Source organism: Ursus maritimus, unplaced genomic scaffold (assembly GCF_017311325.1).
Source record: "Ursus maritimus isolate PB19 unplaced genomic scaffold, ASM1731132v1 scaffold_2, whole genome shotgun sequence".
Classification (NCBI taxonomy): Eukaryota; Metazoa; Chordata; class Mammalia; order Carnivora; family Ursidae; genus Ursus; species Ursus maritimus.
In genome coordinates, this window is record NW_024424452.1 from 6,897,463 (window position 1) to 6,924,892 (window position 27,430).

Sequence of the window (27,430 nt, forward strand, 5' to 3'; positions counted from 1 at the left end):
CCCACCAGAGAACTGAGGTTGCATGGCAAACTGCTACCCCAAGATCTGAATAGACAGGCAAATCCAGAGTCAAAGCTGAGATCTCCTTACCTGAAGCAAAATCCACTGGAGCCATAAACTTGTGGGAATACTGAAATAGTAATTTTGATGACTTGCTGGAGGTTGAGTGTGAGCTAGCTTAAGGGTAAGAAATTTCTGGGAGCTGCAGTGTTGGAGGGGTGAAGAGCATATATTCGTGGGTTTACCTCCAGGAACCCCACCAAATTCTTAGGATGAAAAGTTGAGAAAGATGCCCTCCTGGCTCTGGCAGGAGGAGGAATAGAAATCATTGAAAAATGTGCCCAGAATGCTTTACATAACAAGAGCCTAGTCTCCAGGGGAGAAGATGTTAGCAGAGCCTTATCCATGGTCACACAGCATACCTACTGTGTGGGTTGAAATCGGAGATAGTCAAGATCATCTGAAGAAAGTGTAGGATAAATAGTCGTTGCCAAACTGTATTCTGGGAAGTCTCAGTTGCTGCTCCCTGAGCTAGTTTCTGTGGTGAAATAAGCTTGAGAAATCCTGTGTAATAATTACCTCTTCCAGTAAGTCATAATGTATTAACACAGTAAAGACTCAGAGAAATCCCTAAGTAACACTGAAAACTATTACAAGCTCATTCTCAATCCTGTTTGTACATCAGAAGCATCATAAGAGTTTATTTCATTTTTAGTAAATATGATACCGGTGTCCCATCCCATTTCTGAGAGGGGCCAATATCAAGACTCCCAAGAAGCAAAAAAAAAAAAAAAGAAAAAGAAAAGAAAAAAAAGAAAAAGAACGTTAATAAAATAGGTAGAGTAAGAGAAGAATATTTTTCTCAGTAAAAGATGCAAGTTCTTTAATAATAATGAAGGAAACCGAATGTGTCAGCCCAAAATATGTCTCTTGGACATAAAAATCATTTTGAGCTGAAGGCAATTAAGAGCAGCGAACCCAGAAAAAGCTCCCCCTTTTCTGCCAAACGGCAGGATATAAATTGTCCTTTTGCTGGCGGCCGCACCAACCAGGAATCTGCAAACAAACATTTACTCCATTAGTTTCCTCACATGCATTTACCTTCCCACAGTCTGCCACCCTTGGAAGGCTAAGACTGTTTTTCCTCTGTCCTGTCATTTCTCCACAAGGGTATGGGTCTTTGTTAAAGATACTACGTAAGCCAGAATTCTAAGCCTCCACTTTGAGTTACTCTTCATTTGAGGTTTTTCCTGCATGGTGTGTGCTGCATGTGTTAATAAACTGTTTTTCTCTTCTTAACCTGACTTTTTGTTAGAGTCCCAGCTGAAAACCTAAGACTGGGCGGGGTAAAGTTTGCCTCCCCCACAGTAGTATGAAGGTGGGCTCATGAAGCCTTTAGAAAGGAGGAAATGGTTTGGAATCACTGCCACCAGAGATGTAAAAGGAAGTCAGGGGATGAAAAAATAAAAAGTGTGTTCACCAAGCAGCTCAAAGAGCCCACCTGAAGTTAGACAGGAAGACTCTGTAACAGAACCAGTCGACCTGGCTCAACAGCCCCAAAGGAGGCTGGAGGAAAGGTAGTGATGAGTTTCCCAAGGACTAGAAATGAGTAAGGCAGATCCTGGAGGAAGTCCTGATGGACAAGCATACTGGTTTCCTAAGACTCTGTAACAAACCACAAACTGGGTGGCTTGACATAACAGAAGTTTATTATCTCACAGTTCTAGAGGCTGGAAGTCTAAAATCAAGGTGTTGGCAGGACCATGCTCCTTCGGAAGCTTCTAGGGAAGGGTTCTTCCTTGTCTTTTCCAGCTTCTAGCAGCCTCAGGTATTCTTTGGCTTGTGGCAGCATAACTCCAGTCTCTCCCACAGCCATCTTCCCTCTGTGTCTAAACACGGCATTTCCATGTATATCCACAGATTGCCCTCTAATTATCAGGGTGCCAGACATATTGCATTAGGGCCCACCCTAATGACCTATCTTAATTTCCAAATAAGGTCATTGTCACAGGTAGGATTTCATCATATCTTTTTGGAGGACACAATTCAACTCCTGACAGCAAGCACCTTGGGAAGTTAAGGAGAACTCACCAGAAATCACTGAATGAGGGGGTTGCTCAGGCTGAAGAAGACAACAAGCCAGGATGGGCAGGGACATAGGAGAGGAGGAGGGGTCAGGGAGGCTACTGGAAGTTTCATAAGAAGCCTGGTTAAATCGCTGCCAGAAACTTTACTGAAAGTCTGGGAGGAAACACATTACAATGTTAGAAGTGGTGAGATTATCAATAACTTCCAGCTTCTTTACACTTTTTGTATGTTCCAAATTTGCTACTATAAGTGCATGACTTTTACAACCAGAGAGAAAACAATCATTGTTTTTAAAATAACTACCCAGCACCTGTTACAATCCTCTGAGAGCTTATAATCTAGAGAAGGTAAAATGGGGGAAAGTATATATATACGGATAAAAACATGTTAAAATAAAAACCTGAAACAAAGGTGATGCTGACCGACAACCAGCATTCAACAGACGCTTACAAATAAACATAGGCTAGAAAAGAGCACAGGCTTTTAGCTCACAGATCTGTATTTAGTCCCAGCACTCCCATCTGCCAGCTACACGTTACTGAGTTACTCCAAAGTTCTGTTTTCTTACTTGCAGGAAGAGGATTTGAGTTTCCCTCTCCCACCAAGCTTCTGCAGGAGTCGGAGGAGAGCACTACCAAGGATGCCGGCAGCACGATCTGAGTACTTAGCAAGCGTCTCCCAACATTTTAGGCGTGACGTTAATACCATGTGTATACAATGTAAGAATCTGACAGGCGGATAACAAAATGAACACTTGAGGGCACAGACATGGTCAGGTGAAGAGGAGTAACTGTGCAGGCGGAATAAGGGAAGATTTCCTCACCTCTCTGGTCCAGAAGAGTGAGAGGTCATCAGTACTTCCTGGAGAGAAGAGGAACTACCTGACTGAATAGAAACAGTCTACAAAAGATGTCCAATTTCAGGGAAAGTGAGACAATCCTAAACCAAAAGGCAACCTGAATTGCCTTATACGGTAAGGGAGCAATCATCTTCTATAATAGGAAATTTCAGATTAAGGAAATTCCAACAGTCCAACGATGCCAACGAAGGCCATGTTTCTTCTTCCTCACCACTGTTACTGTGCTCTCCTCAGTTCCAAGACAGCTGCTAACATCTGCTTTGTCTCCTCAAACACCTCTTTTTTAAAGCTACAGAATCTTTCCCCAGAAGCACCTGAGAAAATGTCTCACCCCAGCTCACTGGCCAGCACTGCCTCACATGGGTCTGCCTCTCCTCAAGTGCAGGGAGGCTGCTCACTGCACAGTTCCTTTAGGAAGGACCAGAAGAGAAGGAGGGAAGTGGAACAAGTGGCTGCTGGAAAGACACCCAACGGGGTCTGCCATCCCTGTCTGTGCACAGCACGCGCAGGGAGCCGAACAAAACGTGAAACTGAAATCTGCATGGACGGTACGGATGTGCTGCCTGGACCAGCATGCATGAAGTGAGGGAAGGGGGCCCAGGGATGCACGTCCCTGGACTGGGGAAGAACAGCCTCATTTCCTAGCCGTCACTGCCGGGATGACTAAAGATGCTAATGGACTCAACCAAAAAAATGGCCGGAGGCGGGAGGCGAGAGGACAAGAGAAGGTGTGTAGATGTGTGCCGTCCACAGCGCTGTAGAAGGAGATGTCCCCAGCATCAGAATCTAGGAAAACTCCCACCCGCTGAAGAGCAGGCTCTTGCTTGGTGGGACTTACAGGAGAGCTGGTCAGGGGCCGATAGCCAGCGGAACCCCAACTGAGGGCCCAGATGCCCACGTGGGGGCACATTTCTGAACCATCAGCAAGCCCCATGACGTCCCCCCGGCACACCCCCACGGCAATCTCCAGGCTATCTCGGTTCTCAACTTCCCAGTAATGTTTCCCTGAAGTGAAAATGTTTTTTCCCAAAACACAGGGTAAGTGCTGAAATCTTCCCACAAACTGTGTGTTCTGAGAGTTCCTCCATCCACTAACGTAGCTCCATGCTGAGGAAAACAACGGCCAAGAACTGGCTGATGCTCCATTTTTCACATATCTCCCACCTTGGGAAAAGACAAGCTTCGGATGAGCCGTGTCTTCAACCACACTTACAGCCACTGCAGAGAAAATGAGAGAGGCGATTTATAGCTTACCACCAACCCTCCTCCAGAAACTCCCCTCTTCTCCAGCTTCCGTTCCAGGCGTCTCCTAACAAGAACTGTTAGGGATGAGACTCCCCACTGCCTCTCACCGGAGCCCTGGCTGGGCCTGGCAGGCCATGGTACAGCCTAAGCACAGTGAAATCTTCATTTCCCTTCTGCTCTAAACGACTAAGATCTAAAAACAGGGAGCTCATTATTTCTCGTGGCCCTGAGTCTTCACAATCAGCATCAAATTGGGAGAAACATTACCAGATTCTGACTTGTTGAACCAGGACCAGACCAAGATGGCTGACAGGCTGGTGCTCTGCACTGGGACACAGAGGTAGCACCATTAACACGTTTTCTCTTCACTGGTTCCAGTTGTTCACTGAGCCCCTCCACAGGCCCCTGACAGATCACTCAAAATGCAACTCACTATCCTAAGTCCCCTTCTATCCTCTTGGGACTCCTGCCCCTTCCCATGCAGACATCTTCTCTTCTGTGTTCTCTGAGCTGTAAGAGCACTACCTCTACCCACTCACTCACCCCTTGAAATCTTAAGGTTATCTGACTCCTCTCTCCCTCTGACCCTGGATGGGTTATTTGTCACCAAGTCCTATCAAGTCCACCTCTGAAATACCACTCGGGTTCTTTGCCTCTTCTCCATCCCACTGCCACTATCTTCATTCAGACCTCTGGCATCCCCCACTTCAACTGTCTGACTTCCTCCCTGGCCTCCCCGATTCCCAATCCTCTTCCTCCCAGACTCTCCATGTCTCTCTAGTTTATCGAGCCGTATTTTTCTTTGTTACATTCAGTTAGCCAACATACAGGACATCATTAGTTTTTGATGTAGTGTTCAACAATTCATTATTTGCATATAACACCCAATATTTTTTAAATCAAGAATGGATGTTAGGTTTTGACAAACGCTTTTTCTGCGTCTACTGAAATGATCATATAGTTTTCCTTTTTTTAGTTTACTAATATGGTGAATTACACTGATTTTTCAAATGTTAAGCCAACCCTGCTTTTCCAGAATAAAACCCACTTGGTTGTGATGAATTATCTAAAATACGTTGTTAGGTTCAATTTGCTAAAATTATCTTCAGAATTCTTCTGTGTCCATGAAGGACACTGATCTACAGCCCTTTTCTCTTGTAATGTCTTTGTCTGATTTGGATATCGTGATAATGCAGGCTGCGTAGAATCAACTGGGCCTTGTTCCCTCTTTAGTTTTTTGTTAAGAGTTCATGATTTATTTCTTAAATGTTTGGTAAATTCAGAGAAGTGGAACATCATCTTTTTTTTTCTCAAGTAACATGTCCTTTTTCTCTTCTTACATCAAAAATGTTCTCTTTACACTGGTTTTGGTGTAGTGCCCTTCATATTTCTTGTGCTTAGGGGCTGTTGAGCTTATTGGATCTGTGGACTTACAGTCTTCACCAAATTTGGGAAATTTTGGGACTTTTTTTAAGATTTTATGTGAGAGAGAGAGAGAGAAAATGAATGGGGGAGGGAGGAGCAGAGGGAAAAGCAGACTCCACACTGAGCAGGGAGCCCAACACGGGGCTTGATCCCAGGACCCTGAGATCATGACCTGAGCTGAAGGCAACCACTTAACCAAATGAGCCACACTGGCACCCCAGGGCCATTATTCCTTCGGGTATTTTCCTGTCTCATCCCCATCGTACTCATCTCCTCAAGAGTCCCACTTACCACACATAAGACTGCATGAGATTGTCCCCCAGCTCACCAAGGCTCTTTTCATAGTTTAAGGTTTTTTCCTGTGTGTTTCATTTTGTAGTTTCCACTTCTGCATCTTCAAATTCGCTAATCTTTTTTTCTGCCACATCTAATCATCTGTTAATCCCAACCAGTGTATTCCTCTCAATCACTGTAATTTTATCTCCAGAGGTTTGATCTGGGATTTTTTTGATCTTTCACGTCTAGTTATAATAACTGTATTAAAGTCCTTCTGTGTTTATTCTAACATCTGGGTCAATCCTGGATCAGTTTCAATCAATTATTCTCATTACGGGTCATGCTTTCCTACCTTTTTGCATACCCGGTCATCTTTGATTGGATGCCAGACATTGTGAATTGACAGTTACGTACTCATTTTTTAAAATCTTCTTGAGCTTTGTCCTGGGATTCAGTAACCTGGAAATAATTCGATCCTTTGGATCTGGTGTTCATGATTTATAAGGTGGGTCCAAAGCAGTGCTTCATGTAGGGTTAATTATTCCCCACTAATGAGGCAGGAATTAAGAGTTTTCTAGTGTGGCTGCTAGGAACAGGCATTGTTTGGGCCCCGTGGGTGCACCAGGAACTGTTCCTTCGAATCATTTTGGACACGTCCTTCATTGGCCTCAGGTAGTTTCTCCCAAGCACTTGCTGGTCAGTACTGTGCTGAATACTCGGGGGGCACCTCTGCAGACCATCACCCTCTGGATGGCTCTCTCCTTGCCAGTGCTCTGTCCAGTACTCTGCAAGCTCTCACTGCTTTGTCCTCCCTGGACTCAGCTCCTTCCTCCACCTGGCTCCACCTCCACTACCCTCCCCTATGCCGCCATGCCGGCCTGGAAGCTCTTTTAAGGCTGGAGGCTGGAGCCATCTTAGAGCTCACCTCATTTGTTTCACATTTCCTTGTCCTGTACTGCCTATATCCAGGGTTGGGAAGACGGTTATTTCATATACTGTGTCTGTTTTATTTTAGTTTTCTAGTTAGCTAAGTTTCAGGCTGAAGAGTAAATCCAGTCCCCGTTACCTCATCTTAGCCAGAAGCAGACATCCAGCACGTGGTTCTTCCTCAGGGATGTGCACAAGGGAACTGCCTGTGTAGCGTTTACAACACCTACATGCCTTGGCACTTCCCTGGAGATCCAGTAAGTCGATCTTCAGACTTTCCTACATTCACGATCTCAACCTCAGCTCCTGCCTTTCCCCACAATGTACCAATGTCTAGTCACATTGGATACCTTCCCCTCCATTTTCTCCACAGCTTAGCTCATGCTGCTCCCTCTGCTTACACGAGTATACCTCCATTTTCCACTTGGCAAACTCCTATTCATCCCTCAAATCTCAGAACAATGTCACCTCTGTGTGAAAACTTCCCTACTTCACCCCCAACAGAGCTCTTTCTCTGACTTTCCATAATATTTTACTTATACACATGATAAACAGTAGATCGCACTATGTTACAGTAAGTGATAGGGGTCTGTCTCTCCAATTTACTTAAATTTCTAGAAATAGGTGTTTTCTTTCTGTATCACTAGCACCTGATAATACGTGGTATGCGTTAAGTGAATGCTTGTTAAACGAAGCGTATGTGCATGTATTCTAGTTATCACCATTTCTCCGACCCTCGGGCTAGCTGCATGTTCCGTTTCCTCTTTCCTTTCCAGACTTTTCTCAGTGTTTATTCTCTTATTTTAAAGATTTCTTGCTCACCTTGGAATCGCTTCAGCATTTCCTTCATCATCGGTATCTGGCATACAGTCTTCATCGTTAGAATTTCAGGAGAATAGTTCACATCCTGGCTGTCACTCCTAAGGAAAGTACAGAATGCTGCTCTCCTTAGGAGGCAACTCGGACAGCCAAGGCCCCCAACTCCCACTGAAGCTTCCAAGCCCAAAGCTCAGACCACTGCTTGCCCATTTCCCTTTGCGAAAGTGAGCAGTGGAATTCCTCCTCCACAGACTCTCAGGGTGTGCCCAGACTGTTCTCTGGAGCCTAGGCCTGTTTCCCCTCCGCTCAGGCCCCCATGAAAAGCAGCAGCTCATACCTGGTCAACACATCCTTTGGATTCTGTGAAGAGAAGAAAAACAGAAGCAAGTTACGCCCCCTCTGCCCAAGACCTGCTACTCATCTTTGCGAGCAGGCGTTTCTCTGTTGGCCGAGCTTGTTAATGTCACATATGATCTCATGCTGCCAAAGCCAATGGATTGAACACACAGTGTCTCTTTCTTCACATGACCCCTCTGCACTGTTTGACAATGTTAACCAATCCCTTTCTTGAAACCCTACTCTTTCTCCTGGCTTTTTGCCTACTTCTCCATCTATTCTCTTTCACCCCCAGACAATAACAAGTGCTGGTGAGGATGCGGTGGGAATACCAAATGGTTCAGCCACTTTGGAAAACAGTTTGGCAGTTTTTAAAAAATTAAATATAAGTATACGATACAGCCCAGCAATTCTGCTCCTACCATCTACCCAAGAGAAAAGAAAGTGTCTGTCCAGACAAAGAATGGCAGGCGAATGTTCACATCGGCATCATTCCTAAGAGCCCCAAGGTGGAAATAACCCAAATGTCCATCAATTGGTGAACTGATAAACTGTGACATATTCTATAATGAAATACTATTCCAGAATTTAAAAAGGATGACAAATACAATACTAATGAATGCTACAACATGAATGTACCTCAAAAACATTATAAGTGAAAGATTCTGGGCACAAAAGATCACATACTGTATGACTGTTTATAGATATATTTAGAAAAGGGAAATCTATGGAGTCAGAAAGTAGCTTGTCTGGGGCTGGAAGCAGGAACAGATGAACTATAAACAAGCACAAATGATCTTACTGCAGTGATGGAAATGCCCTAAAACTGGACTTCGGTAAGGCTTCCACACTTGGTAAAACTGTAAAAAAATCACTTACTTATGAAAAGCACACTTAAGAGGGTAAATTATAAGATGTACATTATATCTCAAGAAAGTTAAAAAAAAAAAAAGGAGCATCAAAATGGTTCATTGCCGCATGAAAAAGTACTCAACCTCATGAGTCGTTAGGGAAATGCATCCATCTTTTGGGAGGAGGGCAGGGGTGCTGACTGAGGGGCTGGGGTAACACTCCGTACCTCCCGGGATGGCTGATGCTGAAGCCCTGACCAGGCGAAGTACTGCCGAGCTTACAGCGCCGCCGGGTCGCTCCCACACTGCACGTAACAGCGGCAACAGGAGCAGCCCCTTTGGAAAATAGCTGGGGATCGTCTACTATGGAGGCGCCAACGCACGCCGTGTGACTAGGAACTGCTTATTGCTTTCACAGATGCACAACTGACAGAGAGGTAGACACAAGGGCACCAAAGAAGACAGGCTCATAACTGTTTTTTTACAACAGTAAAAACTAGAAACCCCAATTGTGCTAACAGTACAGTGAGTAGTATGTTTTGGTTTATTAATACACCGGAATTCTTTACCGCAGGGTTTTCCAGCCTCAGCACTATGAGCACTGGGGGCTGGACGAGTCTTTGCTGGGAGCAGAGGTGAGCCGTGTTGCGACCAATCATGGGATGTTCGGAAGCATCCATGGCCTCCGCCCACTAGATGCTGGTAGGAGCCACCCCCAAGTTGTGACAACCAAAAGGTGTCCAACACTGCCCCAGGGGAGCAAACTCACTCCAGGTTGGGAGTGCTATGCAGTGAGGGGAACAAACTGCATTTACAGAGACATGGGTTAATCTCACAATATAATGTTGAGCAAAAGCAGCACATATTCAAAAACAGGCAAGATGAGACTGTGTGACAAGTCTGGAGGGAGAACAGCCTCACAGAAAAGGGAAGGGGTCCTAACTGGGCCACGCAGAGGGTGTCTGGCAGGCTACTCGTGTTCCATTACCTGACTTGGCTGGTGGTGTCATGGATGGGTCCCTTGGTGATGATCTGTCAAGTTTATGATTTATACATTTTTCTGCAGGGACGTTATCCTTACAATGTTTTTAAACATGTTTATTGTATTATGACGATAAAAACGATGCTGTCTGAATCCATGGACACAAATAATACTTAAAGGTGAAAGTATAGCTTAAAAACATTCACCAGCGGAAGAAAGGGTCAATGTAGATGAGCGAAGCATGCCAACTCCAGAGGCTGAGAACGAGCTGGAGCTACGGAGCAAACTCAAGAACTAGTAACAAAAACAAGAAGAGCAGATACTAGTGATGTCACCACAGCATTACTTGTCGTGGTAACGCTGTTAGGGCAACCCGGATTTCCATCACTGGAAGAAGGAACTGGCAGAATGGCAGATGGACACATGGGTCCAACGTACATACGGCAACACGAATGGATCTTAAAAACAGTGCAAGAGACAGAATGCACAAGATTAAATCGCTGCATAAATTAAAAATACATAAACCAAAGCAATACTGTGTATTATGCAAGAACACGTGCAAATAAAAAGGTGAAAATTAGGAACAACAGTATTTTTTTGATGTTCCTATAGTTCTTTTTTTTTTTTTTAATGTGTCTATAGTTCTAAGAATGGAAGTGACTTATGGGCTAAAAATGAAGGAATAAAGGAAAAATAGATGGACGGGTGAACAGATGAGCAAAATAAGTTCTCTCAGGCCCTGATACTCTCTGATCCAGTTCTGTCTTCTTCAAACATTGACCTACCCTTGCCCTATATTGGCTGACACACTCTTTTGTAAGCATTCTGCCTGCCGCTCATGTGTGCCTTTGAGGTTTCAGATTCTGAGTAGATATTAAACCTATATTGAAAACCCGTTTAAATGTGTTATTTCAAAGATTCTGCCAGAGCATACATTTGGATATGTAACTGGAACTTCATGGCTAGCAATTTCCTGCCAAAAATAACTGGCGAGTCGGTTCCAGTGTCTCTCTTCCTTAAAGGTAGAAGAGAATGTTGTCTCCTGATGAGGAAAAAAAAAAAAAAGTAATCATAGACTGAAGGGCCCCTTCAATGGTTCTTTCCTCTTCAGTCACACCTTCCACATTTCTTCCACATATGGAAGAGAGGTTCTGAGGGATCTAAGACCAAAGGTGAATTATCTCAGCAGAAAAAAAAAAGACAGTCACAAATGCTGGATCCTATCCGAAAACTGAAATAGCTCCAAGGACACTTACCTGCTGAGGATATGAAGGTAAAGGTTAACTCCAAGGAAGGACTACTGATAATAAACTGGCTTAGAAGTCCCAAATCTAAGTGCCAATGAATCACTTTTCTACTTTTTTAGTAGACTCCACGCCCAATGTGGGGCTTGAACTCAACCCTAAGATCAGAAGTCACGTGCTCTATTGACTGAGCCAGCCAGACACTCCTAAGTACTAATGAATTAGAATTATAACCTTTTAAAGGTTGCTGGGTATTAGAAATTATTTAAATGAATGTACCAGGGGCGCCTGGGTGGCTCAGGTCATGATCTCCGGATCCTGGGATCCAGCCCCATGTCAGGCTCCCTGCTCAGCGGGGAGTCTGCTTCTCCCTCTTCCCCTGCCGCTCACCACTGCTCCTGCTATCTATCTCAAATGAATAAATAAAAAATCCTTTTAAAAATATAAATAAGTGAATGTACCAATCAAAATCTGGATCTAAGAGCAAAGTTATTATCAAGCTATGATTGTAATGATTAAAAATTAGTAAGAGGGCACCCAGGTGGCTCTTAGTTAAGCCTCTGCCTTCAGCTCAGGTCATGATCCCAGGGTCCTGAGATCAAGCCCGGCGTCGAGCTCTTCTCCCTCTCCCTGCTGCTCTGCCTCCTTGTGCTGTCTCTCTCTCTCTCAGTCAAATAAATAAATAAAAATCTTTAAAAAACAATAATAAAATATATTTTAAAAATTAGTAAGAAAGATAAATTTATCTTAGAAACTGTTGATAGAGTTATCTACTTTGCGATTTTAGGTCTGCTTTGTTTTACTATTTTAACAAAGAATTATAAACGTACTAATAAGATGAATGGACAAGTCTTAGATGTGCTTCAGATCCTAGGTGAACTATTAGACCAAGTTAACCCAGGTATTTCATAATACCTGAGCTCAGCATACCTAACTTTCACATTAATTTCTTCTGAAAGGTGAATCTTTCATTCTTTAATGATAGTAGTCACATAATTATCAACAGAAAGAAAACATTTCTTCTATGAAACCCGCTCCCCAGGAAAGACATGTAGCTGTGAAGACAAGCGAAGCTCAGGGAGGGGTGCTAACCACCCCCTCCCCGCCCGGCCCACCTGAAGCAGCTCCAGGGTGGGGCTCTCGCTCTTCTCCCGGACCTCGGAGATGAGCTGCTTCAAGGAAGTGATCTTCTGATGGAGCTTTAAAGTGTTCTCGTTCTGTTTCTTCTTCAGCTCTTCTTCTTCTTCGCTCAGGCTCTGAAGAAACAGTTTTTCTTCTTCCTCCAAAAATCGGTGCAGCTTTGCAAACTCTGCGCTGAATCTTACTCGCTGATTCTTCATCTTCTCCTAGAACCGGAGGGGATTTGCTCAGGCCTCGTTCTGCGCGGCCCCTGCTCCTCCGTCCCGTGCACGCGACCCCCCAACCACCCACGGTGCTGCCCTCCTAATCCCCGCCTCCAGAAAGCGCCTGCCCACCCTGCACAGATTTCTGCTCAACTGTTGAGCCTGTATAGTATGAGTTCCTTCTCGTAACGTCTGAGTCCCCACCACTGATGGCAACGCCTTGTTTGTATACTTTTGAAACTAAAATACACGTTCACATTTATTATTTAGTTTCGCCTCCAGAACACCTGCAGTTTAGTTGCGTTAAACCCTTAGGTGTGTACGCGTGCACATCGTGCCTCCCAATGAAACTAGCATCTCTGAAAGCAAAGCCCGTTTACTTTCCACAGGGCCATGGACCCAAACCAACGACAACCTGGGGAGTGTATTTAGGAAAAAGTGGGAAGGAGAGGGGCACTACCTTAGAGAGATGGCGATAAAATTTGTGAAACTCCCATCCCCCAAAACCACAGGTCAGTAGAGACACGTCCTATTCTATCACCCTATCTGCAAGGAGTCTGACAACTCTTCCCAGCAACACCAAAGGGCCTCAAGGGCAAGAAATGCCCCACGGCTTCTGCTATTACCTTCCACTCGGTAGCATTCTTCACTTCCATGTCCTGAAAGTATATGGCTTTCTTCATCTTGTCCTTCAGACTACACTGAGCCTTTAGAAGCTTCTCCTGCCGGCAGAAACACACATTAGAGAAACCTTCTCCCCCGGCGTCCTGCTTGCTCGAGAGCTAAAAGTCATCTAATCCAAACAGGGAAGGAGGTTAAGAAAATGTTGAAGACAGTTACAGACCTCGGTAAACAAAGCATTCTGGTCTGAACTCTTCATAACACTATGCAGAGTCTGCCTACTGACTTGGCAAAACATGAAAACTGTTAAAGGATTAAGGAATACCTACAACTGGTAAGCGAGGCCTCTGACACTGCAACAGTAAGAGATTTTTGTAAAAAGGTGCCACGTTCAGTTCAGTTAGCCAACATACGGTACATCATTAGTAATAAAAAATAATAAATTTTAAAATAAATTCTCGTGCAAGAAAAAAACAAAACAAAAAAAAGGTGCCATCTTTCTGAAGGGCAACTGAAAGGATTTAGAACCATTTAAAATGTGCATAATCCTACTTCCCATAATCTGTGCACTGAAACACTGGCAAAAATAATACATAAAGTAATGTTCACTGCAGATGATTCATTATCCATCAGTGGGGAATTTCTAAATAAATTACGGTGTATTGCTACTCCATACCAACCTCAGGTAGCTCTCGGTATACTGACATGTTATATTAAGTAAAAAAAACACTAAGCGGTAAGACAAGAGCATATTTCTGTTTTGAAAAGAATAAATGTGTATGTATTTGTGTGTGTGTGTATTTTCTTTTAAGATTCATTTATTTTAGAGAAAGAGAGAGCAGGCATGCGTGAGCAGGGGGAGGAGCATAGGGAAAGAATAGCGAGCAGACGTCCCACTGAGCGCACAGCCCCCCACCAGGCTCAATCCCACCACCCGAAGACCGTGACTTGAAATCAAGAGCTGGACACTCAACCAACTGAGCCACCCAGGTGCCGCTGTGTGCGTGTCTGTATTTAAATAGAAGAAAAATCTGAAGAATATATACCTAAGTATTAACACTGGCTATTTCTGGGGAATAGAAATGTCTTGGAAGTTGGGGCAGGGAGGACTAAAATTTTATAAATTTCTGTTTTGTTTGATTTTCTACAAAAGGCATATTACCATTTTATAATTTAAAATCCTGAATGATGGGGGGCCTGGGTGACTCAGTGGGTTAGGCGTCAGCCTTGGGCTTAGGTCACAATCCCAGAGTCCCGGGATGCAGCCCTGCATTGGGATCCCTGCTCAGCGGGGCGTCTGCTTCTCCCTCTGCCACCCACCCCCCACCGCATTCATGCTCTCACTCTCTCTCTCAAATAAATAAATAAAATCTTAAAAAAAAAAAAAGGAAAACCAGCAGGAACTGGTAACCAAATAGCTACAGGAGGAAGGAGTCCAGATTCCAGATTTAGCCCCTGGGTTCTGGCTTGACAACTAGAAGGACTGTGGGCTATTTACAAAATTCGGAAATACAGGGAAATGAGTGTTATGTAAATGAAAGGTGGGAAACTATATTTAACTTGAATAAATTGAGTTTGAGCTGTGTGGGGGACATCCCAATGGGTACAGTTAGCAGTTAAGGGTCAAGAAAGAGATCTAAAGGGCACTGGAGTGGCTCAGTCTGTGAGGCATCGGCCTTCGGCTCAGGTCATGATCTCAAGGTCCTGGCATTGAGCTAGTGTCAGGCTCCCGGCTCAAAGGGGTAGTCTGCTTCTCCCTCTCCCTCTGTCCCTCCCCCCACGCTTGTGCACACATGCTGCTCTCTCTCAAATAAATAAAATCTTTTAAAAAAAGAAAAGAAAGAGATCTGAGCTGCAGAAGCAGACTGGGGGGTTAGAGCACTGGCAGCAGGTGAAGCCAGGGTGTGAGTAAAATCCCCCAGTAAGAGTCTATCAAGAAGGGGATCCAGGCTGGAACTGGGAACAACTGCATTTAAGGGGTGTGCAGAGGATGAAAATCCTGCCAAGAAGCTAAGATGAGTGGTGGCTGGTGAAAAACCAAGAGAGCATGGTTTCTTCTACACCAAAGCAAGAGAAAATTTAAATAAAAACTGGTGAAGACTGTCAAATGCTGAAGAGTGGCCTCGGGCAGCTTTCTTAAGTGTGAACATATGTCAAAATAAAAAGCTAAAAGAAAAAGAAATGAACAGAACTAAGAAATAAGCATGGCAAGCTTTTTTTTTCCTTCCCTAGGAGAATAATGAAAACTAGTAGGTATCACTGTTCTGGCCATTTACAAATGACAATGGCTAAAACAAAGCGAGATCACTGACGAGAGTGACAGCCCGGAAGCAGAGCTCTCATATGATGCCGGTAGCTGCGTGAAGGGCACGCAGCATCAAACTAAACATATGTCAATCCCAGGCCCAGCAGTTCTACTCCTAGACGTGCGTCCACAGAAAGACCTGCATGAGAATACATCCATTTTATCCGTAAGAGCCAAAAACTGGACACAGCCCAGGTATGCAGTGATAGATGGAGAAAAAAACTGCAGCGTGTTCACAGAAAATAACACGACGCAGCAGTAAAGAGGAACGGGCTACTGATACGTACAAAATGGGTGGATCTCAAAATATGCTGAGCAAAAGGGGCCTGTACAGAGGAGTACACACTGTATGATTCTGTTTATATGAAGTTCCACGACAGGCAAAACTAATCTTCAGTGGGAAAAAATTAGAACAGTGGTCGGGTGGGGGGAGGAAGCAGAGCTTAACTGAGAAAGAGGGTGGAGGAACTTTCTGGGGTGATGATGTTCTTTTTTTTCTTTTTTTTTAAGATTTTATTTTTAGGTAATCTCCACACCCAATGTGGGGCCTGAACTTGCAACTCCGAGATCAAGAATCGCACGCTCCACCGACTGAGCCAGCCAGGCGCCCCGGTAATGCTGTTTATCTTATGAAGGGCTTAGGGTGCCCAGGTGTATGCATTTGTCAAACCTCAGCAAATGTACACTAAAGATGTGCATATTTAATTGTATCAAATGTTACTTCAAAAAATACACACAAGTGTTAAGTGTGACTGATGGTTTGCATGCTAAAGTATAGGAGGAAGTCTGCAGTTAATGTTAAATGCCTCAAAAGGAAGTAAGAATTGGTGGATGCAGAGAAAAGATGGCTAGGTAGGTGATAAATAGAGTAAAATGCTAATGGCAGAATCTAGATGAGGGTATACTGCTGTTATTACAAAAGTCTTCCAACTTTCATGTTTGCTTGGAAATTGCATATTAAAATGTTAGGGGGGGATGAAATTAGTTTGTACATCACAAAATCACCTGTGCTATTTTCTTTCTAATACACTGTTGTCTCACATTATGTAATCTATTTATTACCCCTAATTGTTAACTTAAATAGGTACATAATCATGCTACTTGGGGAGCTATTTCAAGTAATTGTATTCCTTTATCAATTATATAACTGCTGCTTTGTGATCACTGTCAAATTAGATGTATATGGGAGGCCTGTAATCAGATAAGTAATTGTTCTGAATGAGACCAAGATTTTAAGTTTTCACTTTTGCTTAATAATGAAAAAATAATAATCTTTTAAGTAGAATTTTCTATTTTTTAAAAGCCCTTAACAATTCCAGTATGCATGAAATATCCTGTTTCGTTGGTTCTATGCCAAGACTCTTCCTAAGTCTTTTGGAACCCTGCCGTAGTTGGATTCTGAATAGGGCCCGGAATGGGGCCCTTGAATAAAAATGGGAACTCTGGGGACATTAGAAAACTCGCTCCCTGCAATAACAGAAACTGCCACCAGAGGGCAGGAGGGCAACACCAAGCAGTTCTTCAACTCTAATTCCCAGCGTCCTTCCTCCCTCTGCACTCCAGAAGTATTGAGCAACTTCCAGTCCCATTACATTTATCACATGCCATGCCAAGCCACCACACTGCGGAATATGCTGTTCCCCTGGCCGGAATATCCTCTCCCTGCCTATTGTGCTCAGCCTTCAAGAGTGAGTTCACATTCAACTCCGTGACACCACTTCTCACTCCTCACTGATCGATCTCAGCCCTTCGATGTACTCCATACAAACCTGGATAATTCACTCACACACTGAAATTTCTCGTCTACATACTTATGTCCCCTACAAGACAAGGCCTATGTCTTTCTTATCCGTTTATGTCCAGATCCTAGAACAGTGCCTGGCATACAGTACCGAGTTACTGGGTGGATGTATACTTTGTAGCGCCACTTTGCATAACTCCTGTTTGTAATCAATGGATAAAACTGTACAGCATTTTATAGTTTACAAAACACTTTAACTTGTATCATTAAACTCGTGTATTCAACCAGTACTTACTAGAAACCAATTCTGTTGGAGACCACTGGAGTTACACCATAGAAGGGGGTAGGACTACTCTGGAAAGGATGATCAAGGAAGGTCTTCAAGCTAAAAGCTAAAAAGATGTAAAGGATGGAAGGTGGGGGTAGAGAAAGAGAACAGGCTTGAAACAAAAGCAAGAAGGCAGTGTGGCTGGAGCAGAGTAAGACAAACTGATTTATTCAACTGAAACTCCTTAACCCACAACATAGGACAGATAATCTCCAAGTTAAAACATTAAGTGATTTTCCCCAACTGATGAAGGAAAAGCTGGTAACAAACCCCAGCTTCATCACTCCAAGCCTGGCTTTTCCCAAATCATCAGTTGTCTGTTACACCTGTAGGTATACACCTGCACTGTCCAATACAGCACTCATTATCCAGGTGAGAACCCAAAATGTGGATGGTCTCAACTGACACGTGCTGTAAACGTAAACACAGATTTCAAAGGCCTATTATGAAAAAGTAAAGCATCTCACTAATAACTTTTCTTAGCGATTTACTGTCAAATGATAATAGTTTGGATAATTGGGTTCGATAAAATATAGTTTTAAAACTAGCATCACCTTTCTTTTTACCACTAGGAAAGTTTTATTATTTACGTGGGCCGCATCCTGTTTCTATTGAACAGCACTGGTATACACCCTCTCGGTATGACTGTCTTAAACTAGGAGCTCCCAGGGGCCAGTACTTTGAAAATTCTATGCAGACCCTCCCCATCCCAGTTTTAAGCCCAGCTCTGAGATCGGTGTGAAGCTTAACTTCTTTGCATCTGGGGGCCGAGGGGTCGTACTTTCAGTGGGACTAGCAGCCACCTCGTGGGAATTTCATGAGAATGAGGTAAAGTGTACGCGTTCCGGGGAAGAACTGCAGCCCCGGCCCGGCCAGCTCACCCGGTAGCTGTAGAAGGCCTCATCGATGGGCGTCATGGTGTGCGCCTGGTGCTCCCGGGATTCCCTGCACACCAAGCACACGGGCCGCTGGTCGTCCTCGCAGAAGAGCCGCAGCGCTTCCCGGTGGCGGTCGCACTGGCTGGGGGGCACGCGGCCCTGGCGCCGGAGCCTCATCCTCTCCGTCAGCCGGGCCAGGGCCCAGTTCGGCCGCAGCGCGGCGAGCGGCGACGGCTGCCGGCACTCGGGGCAGGGGAACGAGCCGCCGCCCGGCGCCCAGCTGCGGTGCAAGCAGCCGCGGCAGAAGTTGTGGCCGCACTCGATGGACACCGGGTCCTCGAAATAGTCCAGGCAGATAGAGCAGGTCAGGTCCTCCTGCAGGTCCTCCGCTTCCATGGTGCTTCTCTGCGCAGGGGTCGGGGTCGGACGCGAGGCGCGGGCGCCGCCGGCTCACTACCCGCGGCCGGGAGGGGAAAGTACGGCCTCTCCCCCGGGGGCTTGGGACCAAGCCCGCGCGCGCGCGCCGGCCGGGCCCTCCCTTGTGCGCGCGCTGCGGGGGCCTGAGCGCGCGCCCGGCAGCCGCAGGATTTCCGCGACGCGAGCGCCTGGCGAGGCGGCCCGGACCTGGCCGCGGGGCACGACGGGACGCGGACTGCCCTTCCGGCCAACAATAGAGATGCGGAACTTTTTCCGGGACGGCTAGAAAGGACGTGAGGAGCCCTCGTCAGCCGCCCCTGGAAGAGCAAAGCGGGGAGGCGCTAACGAGTCTGGCCTGTCCTTCAGGCGGGAGAGGTGAGGTCCGCGTCCGCTCGCCGGTCCGGGTGACTTAAGTTCGGCGGGCCTCGGCGAGCTGCAACCGGGGCGGGCGTTCTGGGCCTGCAGCGGCCCCAGGGCCTGGAGGGCCAGGAGAACTAGAGGGATCTGTGCAGCTGGGCCTGGGGTGGGGGGCAAAGAAGGCGCTGGGCGTGTTAAGCTTGCTCTCCCTAAGTCCGTTCTTTTCATTCAGCCTTCGTTCTCGGTCTCCAACCCCAAGGGCTAGTTGAGTTCTTGGAAAAGCAGGATTTTTACTGCCCCCGCGAAGCCCCCGTATTCTCCTGGTGTCGGAGGAGCTGGGTGAATTGAAGAGCCAGTATTCGGAGAAGGGAGCAGGAAAGGGAGTGTTTAGCCCCCACGAGCTAGTGGGGAGATGGCTGTTCACCCTGCCACCTTGATTTCCCTCTCTTTCTTTCCAAACACAGGAGACAAACATAAAAGAAGCTCGTTCTTAGAGCATGGGTCATACTCACCCAGCGCAGATAGGGCTTTCTAACAGTTACGTCAGGGTTACGTTAATCTAGGGTTAAATGATCTTACCTGGATAGGAGACTTTCCAGCAGTGTCTTGGGTGGTTCAGCTCGCGGGAGGTCTGTGGGTATGGGATGCTCTAAGCCAACTCGGGTGATCTACTGAATGGCTCTTATCTAAGATGCTAGAAAGGAGCATATCCTGCAGCTTCAGCCCCAGCTGCTGGAGCAGTTCCTGACCCTCCTACCTGAGGAGTCGAGACCAGGACAAAGCCTGGAGAATGGAGCCCTAAGAGTCTGAAGGAGGATATTATGAATAATCTGATGGGACCAGAGAGTGGGTGGAAAGGAAATAAGTTTTTTTAAGTGGGGTTAAGATTCGGAAGCATGGGTACATCCTTTTTGGTACCCAACTTGAACAGCAACCATTTTGCTATCTCAAGAAACATCCATTGAGACTTTCAGCAAACAATATGCTTGTCTAATTCGGGAAATTATCTGTTTCCCTTCATTGGATTTTTTCATTTTATTAACTTCTCACTTTACTCCTTTTCTTATTAATGAAAATTTTAAATTCTTCTTGTGTCCCAATATCAGATACTGCCTTTCCCATCATATGCTCAGTAAGTAGTTACTGCATGTCCGATTAAATGACGTGAAAAGGGGGTTCCTGTGATCTCTGTGTTGGGGTTTTTGACAAAAGTCCGACAGAATATCTACATTTTTAGATGTTTATACAACAAATAAATGCATTTTCTTTGAAACTCGGAATGCCGTATTGAGAAGGAATCTGAGTCTTAATATGGACCAAGCAGGAAGAAGTGCTCTCATCAGTTACTGATTTTTGCCATGAATGTGATGCAAACATGTATGTGTCTGTATGTCTGCCTATGTATTGAATGGCAAACATAAAGTCCCATGACACCTTAAGGTCTTTATGGTTTCTATCCTGCCATACTCCTGAGATGGACTTCCTTCTTCACTGAAAATATTGAGAACTGCTAAGTCACCGTTTTATTCATATGGAATTTCAAGAGACCCCAAATAGCCGAACAACCTTGAGAAAGAAGAACAAAGTAAGAGGATTCACACTTCCCAATTTCAAACCTTATTACAAAGCTTCAGCAATCAAAACGTGGTACTGGGATAGGGATAAACATATAGATGGATGGAATAGAATTGAGAGTCCAGAAATAGTGCTATACATTGACAAGCAATGAATTTGCAACAAGGATTCCGAAAATCATTCTATGGAAGAAAAATGGGCTTTTCAGCAAATGGTGTTGGGACAACTAGGTAATCCACATGCACAAGAATGAAGTTGAACCCTTATAACATATATAAAAATTAATTCAAAATCAATTAGACCTAAACGTAAAGCTGAAACCATAAAACTCCTAAAAGGAAACATAGGTGTCAATCTTCACCGCCATGGATTAGGTATCACTTGCTTAAATATAACACCAAAATCACAAGCAGCAAAAGAAAAATTGGTAAATTGAATTTCCTCAAAATAAAAACTTGTGCATCAACGGACGCAATCAGTGAAGTGAAAGAAACCCACTGAATGGGCGAAAATATTTGAAAATCATATATCGGATAAGGACCTAGAACCAGAATATGTAAAGAACTCAACAACAGAGGTACAAACAACCCAATTAAAAAATGGGCAAAAGATCTTAGTAGCCATTTTTGCAAAGACAATATAGCAGTAGTTAATAAGCCCATGAAAAGATACTCAACATCATTAGGGAAATGTGAATCATACCACAGTGAGATACCACTTCACCCCACTAGGATGGCCTCAATTTAAAAAAAAGGAAGGAAAAAAAGAAGAAAGAAAAGAGAAAAGAAGGAAAGTAGGAAGGAGATAACCAAGTGTTGGCAAGGATGTGGATAAATTGGAACCCATTTATACGTTGCTGCTGGGAACGTAAATAGTACAGCTGCTGCGGAAAACAGTTAAAAAGAGTTACTACATGCCCCAGCAATTCCACTCATACGATATTTACCCAAGAGAGTTGAAGACCTATATCCACACAAAAACTAGTGTCCGAATGTTCATAGCACCATTATTCATAATAGCCAACAAGTAGAAACAGTCCAAATGTCCGTCAACTGAGAAATGGACCAAACTGTGTAGTGAGCCATACAATGAAATCATTAAACCATAAATAGGAATGAAGTCCTGATATGTGCTACAACATAAACTTCAAAAACATTATGCTACGAGAAAGAAGCCAGTCACAAAGACCACATATTGCATGATTGATTCCATGTATATGAAAGGTCCAGAATAGGAAAATCTATGTAAAGAGAAATGTATATATAGAGAGAGAAAGTATGTCATCAATGGTTGCTTATGTTTGGGGGGGCACAGAGGTTTGGGGGTAAAAACTAAGGGTTGTAGGGCTGCTTTTTAAGTTGATGAAAATGTCCTAATTATATTAATAAATGCACAACTCTGTGAGAATAGTATGCTTTTATTGGGTGAATTATGTGATGTGAACTGTATCTCAATAAAGCTGTTTTAAAAGGATTATCAAGAGGGAATTCTGAATGATGACATTTGCTTTTTTTTTTTTTTTTTCATCCTTGGTCACTTGGCTGGACTCTCTCTGGTTACAGTAGATGAGGGATTTTTTTATAAAAACACTTGTGTAGCAGAAAGAAAAATTATTGATTTTCTAGTTGTTGGTGCCTTGGAAGACCAAATGTCTTTCCTGAGGAACAAGCCGTCCTGATTTACCCAGGGATAATTTGGGATTCAGAAGGAGAAAACAAAATCGGGTAGTTGCTCTTTGTTGTAAATTTGAGGGCTAGGAAGAAATGAGGGGGGAAGATGTTTCCGCAGGAAGGTGGGGGGCTGAGACACCCTCAGGTGGGATGAAGAGACTCAACAGAGAAGCTTGATATTTAGCTTTAAATTACCTGCCAAATCATACTGTGACGTGATCATACTCTCTTCCTGTTACCCTTGAATCAGCAAAACTCTCCTGTCTTTTCTGGGTGGAAATGTGGGGTATGAGTTAAAATAGGAATTTGGCCCTTCATGTGAGTTGCTGCCAGGCTGTAGACAAGGGGACAGCTGCTGTGCGCCTAGTGGAGATCACGAACTGAGCAGAAGTCGGAGCTGGCAGTGGCCCCAGGCACATAAGCCTCCAAGTTCACAGTAATCTACCTAAAGGATGTGGCCGGGTGTTTGAATAAATCAAATCTGAATGTTAAAGGACATCGGGTTATAGATGCATGGGAGGTCTGAATATGACAAACACTGTGGGGCTGGGACATCCATAGGTTACAGGACTTTGAAGCCGGGGGGAGCAGAGAATGTGGAACCACAGAGGAGAGGTAAGTAGAGTCACCGTGACAGGAAGATTGTATTCAGCAACAGGAATGCCAACCGCAGTGGTATTCATTGCGCAGGACGGGAGAAGCAGAGTTTTATGGAGGCCTCCGCTGGCTGACCCTGGAACCAAGCCTGTGAAAAGTGTGCTGCTGACACCAGAAGATTCTGGAGGGAAGGCACAAGCGGGAGTCCTCCCGGGAAATGCTTCAGGCAGTGTGGCCGCCATGGCCCTTGGAGATGCTTCAACGGCCTCTACTTGGTCACGGAAGTAAATCCCCACTCACTGGATGTGCAGAAGAAGATCCAGTCGTAGGGTTCCCTCAGAGGTGGGGCAGGTGGCTTCATAACTCTGCAAAGGAGAGAATCAAGCAGGAGCTGAGACGTTTTCTAAGCAGGAAGAGGCCTAAGTGGAAAGGCAGGAGGTACAACTGACTGAGCGCCCTGGTCCTGGTTCACTGGAAGGAATCGTCAAACTGCTGGGGTTAGGGGTTGGGGGATGGGCTGGGAGCAGGGGTCAGAAGACGTCTGCCTAGAACCTGGTTTTCTGTTTTGTAACACGTGGGAGTGGCACCTCCCAGAGGTAGGGGGACCTGCCATGGGGGATCGTGGGGACAGAGACATCAGAAGCAGGAAGAAGGAGGCACATCAGTGCCCTTCTCACCTGCTTCTCGGAACTGTTCTTTGGCTTCCACCGCTGGGAAGTGATCAGTCGGTTCCTTGTGTTTTTTGGTGCTCTCTGAAGTTGGGGAGGAGTTAGAAGGAGGAGATTTGTGCTTCCAGGTCCTCCACCATCTCCCCAGGCCCAGCAGCACAAGCTCCAAAAGAGTGAACAAGAGACAGAGCCCACTGACCCCAAACATGGTCTTTAGGAAGATGGTCTTCTCGAACGGGCGGGACAGGTAACAGGTTATGCTACCAAGGCAAGGCTCCCGACGACATGCAAAGGAGCTGGGCACCTTGAACCCATACAGATGGTACTGCACCCCCAGGGCTGCCCCCTCAAGGACCAGCCGCACCCCCAGCTGAGCCACATAGGCCCAGAGCAGCCTAGGGCTTCCCGCCCCTGCAGTGTCTCTGCTCTTCGCCCCTTGGTGGATCGGCGTCTCCTCCTTCACCTTTCCTGATTCTTCCCACTGCCAGATCACATGGTACAGAGTAAAACCCACGTAGAGGGCACTGGGCACAGCCACCAAGATGACCTGGAAGGCCCAGAAGTGCAGCAGGGAGAAGGGGTGGAAGGCATCGTAGCAGGCGGCCCTGCAGCCTGCCTGCTGAGTGTGACACACAAATTCACTCTGCTCATCGCCATAGATCCTCGTCCCGCTGGCCGCCAGCAGCACGAGGCGGAATCCCAGGAGCACGGGCAGCAGGAGGCGCCCCGCAGCGGTGGAGTGCCTGCTCTCTTCAGCCAAGAGCTGCCTCAGGAACCTGCCGCACATCCTGTGAGGAGCAGAGGACAGTAATGAGCGTGGGTGTGTTGCTCCCTGTCCTTTGGGAGGAGGGCAAGGCCACCTCTTCACTGTCAGTCCAGGGATGGAGAAAGCGAGCCTTCTTGCTCCTCTCCAAGGAGCTGGTTGATTTATCACCGAGACTGATGGCTCCTAATTCTAGGTCACGGAGTCGTCTCTGTAAAACAGTGAGTGGATGTGGGACTGGCGCTCTCTTCTGCCCGTTCTGTCCCATGTGGTAGAAGCCCAGGCTCTGTCTGTGTCTCTCTCTGCCCTCCCTCTCTCTGTCTCTTTCCTAAAGGCTAGTCAGAGTTCAGAGCCCTCCGAAGACGGTTGCTTCCCCAGCGGATGGGGCTACCTACTGTCTTGGCGCCCGAACACAGTCAGGGCTGACCCGGGGGAACATGCATTCTCTTGCCCTCCGTGTCTCTCTGGCGCCGAGCCTCAGCTGCTCGCGGGTGTGGGGGTCTGGCCCCCGCTGCCATGGCGGGGGTAAGAGTGAGCTGTGGTTAGGGTAGGGGCTCGCTGTGGATCAGGTGAACAGAGTGAGTGTCAAGGCCCTTGTTAGTCTGGTGTTCTTTCGACCCAGCCAGCTTTGGAAAAGGAGAACGTTTTAAGGAAAACCAGCAGCAGCTACTAAGGGAATGTCACGAGGTGTGGGGCAAAGCCAGAGCTGACTGCATAGAAATTCGAAATTCCACCCTGCTTTGTCATCGTTCCCTGGGCTCACCTCGCCTGCATGGCGAGAGGTGACCATGGTCAGGAACAGACTTCAGAAATCCCTCACTTCTCAGGACAGAGGAGCATCCTGCTGCAAGCCCGTGGGCCGTCTTTACCTTTGTCACAACAGGGAGCCCTCCTCAATGCGCAGCCGCTGTTTCTCACCATCCCTGTGCAGCCCAGACTCTTACACTGTGTCCCCTCAGTCTCGGAAGACCCTGCAAACCTTTTATTCCACAGGGAAACTAGAGACTCTTTGATGGGGAACCGCGCAGCCCCCCCTCTTGCGCCGCTTCCTTCTGTAGCATCTTAGAGAGAGAAGTGACTCTGCACTTGCCCGAGGCCACTCTCACTCCCAGACCTGCGTCCTTGGGCCTCTCCAGCTGCGTCAAGGACTTACCCACCCTTGTTTCCTCTCTGCACTTGCTTAGGCGTCTCCCTTTCAACTCCGGTAATAATAACCTGGATTTCTAACTTTTTGACACGGCAGCAAATGAGACGTGTATCGTATCAGCTTCCCGATTAAAATACCCAGAAAGACGCACAAAGGCCGTTTAAATGGGCCCTCGTGTTATAAACAGCAGTTGACCCTTGAACAGCACGGGGGTTGGGGCACTGACCCCTCCACAGTCAAAACTCTGCATATAACTTTTGACTTCCCCCCAAAACTTAAGTATTTAAGCCTCTGTTGAGCAAAAGCCTTACCAACAGCATAAACAGTCAGCTGACATGCATTTTGTATGTTATGGCTACCGTATACTGCATTCTTACAGGAAAAATTAACTACAGAAAAGAAAATGTTACTGAGAAAAGCATAAGGAAGAGAAAATGCATTTACAGTAGCGTATGTATATTGAAAAAGAAACCCATGTATGGGCAGGAGGATAGGGACGGAGGCAGCTGCCAGGTGGCACCGCAGCCCGGAAGCACAGGACAGCCGCCCCACGTGCCTGGAGGTGCACCGCCGGCCTGTGGCCACTGCCAGCTGCAGCCACTCACGAATGTGCCCGCCTCCAGGAAGCTGCCTTGAGGGGGGGTCCGTGCCCGGCAGGGAGGAGCCCAAGGCCCCCGGCTGCCCTGTCGCAGCCCCAAGACCCAGGTGTTTGACCTGACCACCCCAACAGCACACGCCGCGATCTGCAGCCCTGCCCGGCCCAGGGTCCCCGGCGGCTACCGATGTGCTCGGCAGTCCTCCCCGGGGAACTCGGGGCAGCGGGCTCAGCTCCTACCCCAGCAGCCTTCCGTTCAATCCCGTGAAGACGGCGTGGGCAGTTGTAAATCAATGCCTCGTGGCTGTTGCTGTCAACTCCTTTAAAAAAAAAAAAAAAAATTCCGCTGGGGCACCTTGCTGGTTAAATCCATGGAGCATGCCACTCTTGATCTCAGGGTCATGAGTTTGAGCCCCACATTAGGCATAGAGATTACTTAAAAAAAAAAAAAAATCCACATGTAAGTGGACCAGCAGGGTTCAAATCTGTGTTGTTCAAGGGTCACCTGTATAGATAAGAACAGGCCATTATGCCAGAGCTTAGGCAGAATGGTCACTTCTGTGCAGTAGGAAGGGATGGATTGAGTTGCTTCCAAGGGACTGTTAAAAGAGCTTCATTGACCAGAGAACCATGTCACCAGCCACCAACTGTGAGAATCCATATTTGGACCCACTAGGTGTCAAGAATTTGAACCTCTCCTACCTGCCTCTCAGTCCCTATGTTTCTACCTCCATCACAGACTATGAAGAATCAGAAGTATTATCAGGCCACTGGAAACTCTTCTCCATAAAATTGGGTTAAAATTTTTAAAAGAACTCTATTTTCAGTCCTTAAAAAGAGACAAAATTGGCCTCATGATTAAAGATGGCAGACCGAAGATAGAGATTTAACCCGTCATTCCCGAGACTCCTCAAAGATGAGAGTCGATGGATATTTAAGTGTTTAAACCCACTACAAACGGAGGAGAACGATCACCAGTAGCACAACGAAAATCCACTTTGAAGGCAAATCAGATTGTGGTGCTGGCCAGCACACCAGGTAATTCTTCCAGAATTCAGTGGAAGAAAATGAATCATTGAAAATAAGAAAAGGTAAATAGATTAAGGGAAATCTGTTTCCTAATTTGAAAAATCAAGACCACAATAAAGCAAAATCACTAGCTTGTTTATTGGGATGAGAAAACACTTGGTGACATGCCTGGGAAAAAGAGCAGTTTCTCCATAAAGGTTTCACTAAGTTTTGCTTGGAGAGATCCTGAGTTCCACAGAGGACCAGGAGGAAGGTCAGCTTCCCGTGCTGGCCCCGGGTCTCAGCCTTGGCACCAGTGATATCTGGGGCCTGATCATTTTGTTCGGGTGCGTCGTGAGATGTTT

General features: G+C 46.0%; 2 protein-coding genes and 1 long non-coding RNA gene across 6 annotated transcripts in view; 1 reads left to right on the forward strand and 2 right to left on the reverse strand.

Moving 5' to 3' along the window:
* Positions 1-18,833, reverse strand: part of LOC103670105 (olfactory receptor 2AE1) — a 34,654-nt gene extending 15,821 nt beyond the window's left edge. Inside the window, exons 1-7 of one of the 4 annotated variants that reach the window (XR_005835950.1) lie at positions 18,272-18,812; positions 13,022-13,117; positions 12,168-12,398; positions 7,977-7,999; positions 7,643-7,740; positions 2,092-4,165; positions 1,688-1,889 (exon numbers count right to left, since the gene is read on the reverse strand). Coding sequence is in view for 3 of the 4 variants with exons in the window: in XM_008698498.2 (XP_008696720.2) it covers positions 3,582-4,165; positions 7,643-7,740; positions 7,977-7,999; positions 12,168-12,398; positions 13,022-13,117; positions 18,272-18,664 (1,425 nt within the window). In the remaining variant the exon portion in view is untranslated. Of the gene's footprint in view, positions 1-1,687; positions 4,166-7,642; positions 7,741-7,976; positions 8,000-12,167; positions 12,399-13,021; positions 13,118-18,271 lie in introns of those variants that run through there. The other 3 variants (XM_040634815.1, XM_008698498.2, XM_040634814.1) reach the window with 3 other exon arrangements.
* An 86-nt stretch (positions 18,834-18,919) lies between these two features.
* LOC121103739 overlaps positions 18,920-27,430 on the forward strand; it is a 29,280-nt gene continuing 20,769 nt past the window's right edge. Inside the window, exon 1 of the long non-coding RNA XR_005835951.1 lies at positions 18,920-19,060. This is a non-coding gene — a long non-coding RNA (uncharacterized LOC121103739). The remainder of the gene's footprint in view (positions 19,061-27,430) is intronic.
* On the reverse strand, positions 23,443-27,078 carry GJC3 (gap junction protein gamma 3). Its single transcript, XM_040634826.1, has one exon. The coding sequence runs from the start codon at positions 24,337-24,339 to the stop codon at positions 23,521-23,523; it is 819 nt and encodes a 272-aa protein (XP_040490760.1). The 5' UTR covers positions 24,340-27,078; the 3' UTR covers positions 23,443-23,520.

Coding starts and splice junctions, on each gene's coding strand:
- GJC3 (XM_040634826.1), bottom strand. CDS start 24,339: ATGTGCGGCAGGTTCCTGAGGCAGCTCTTGGCTGAAGAGAGCAGGCAC.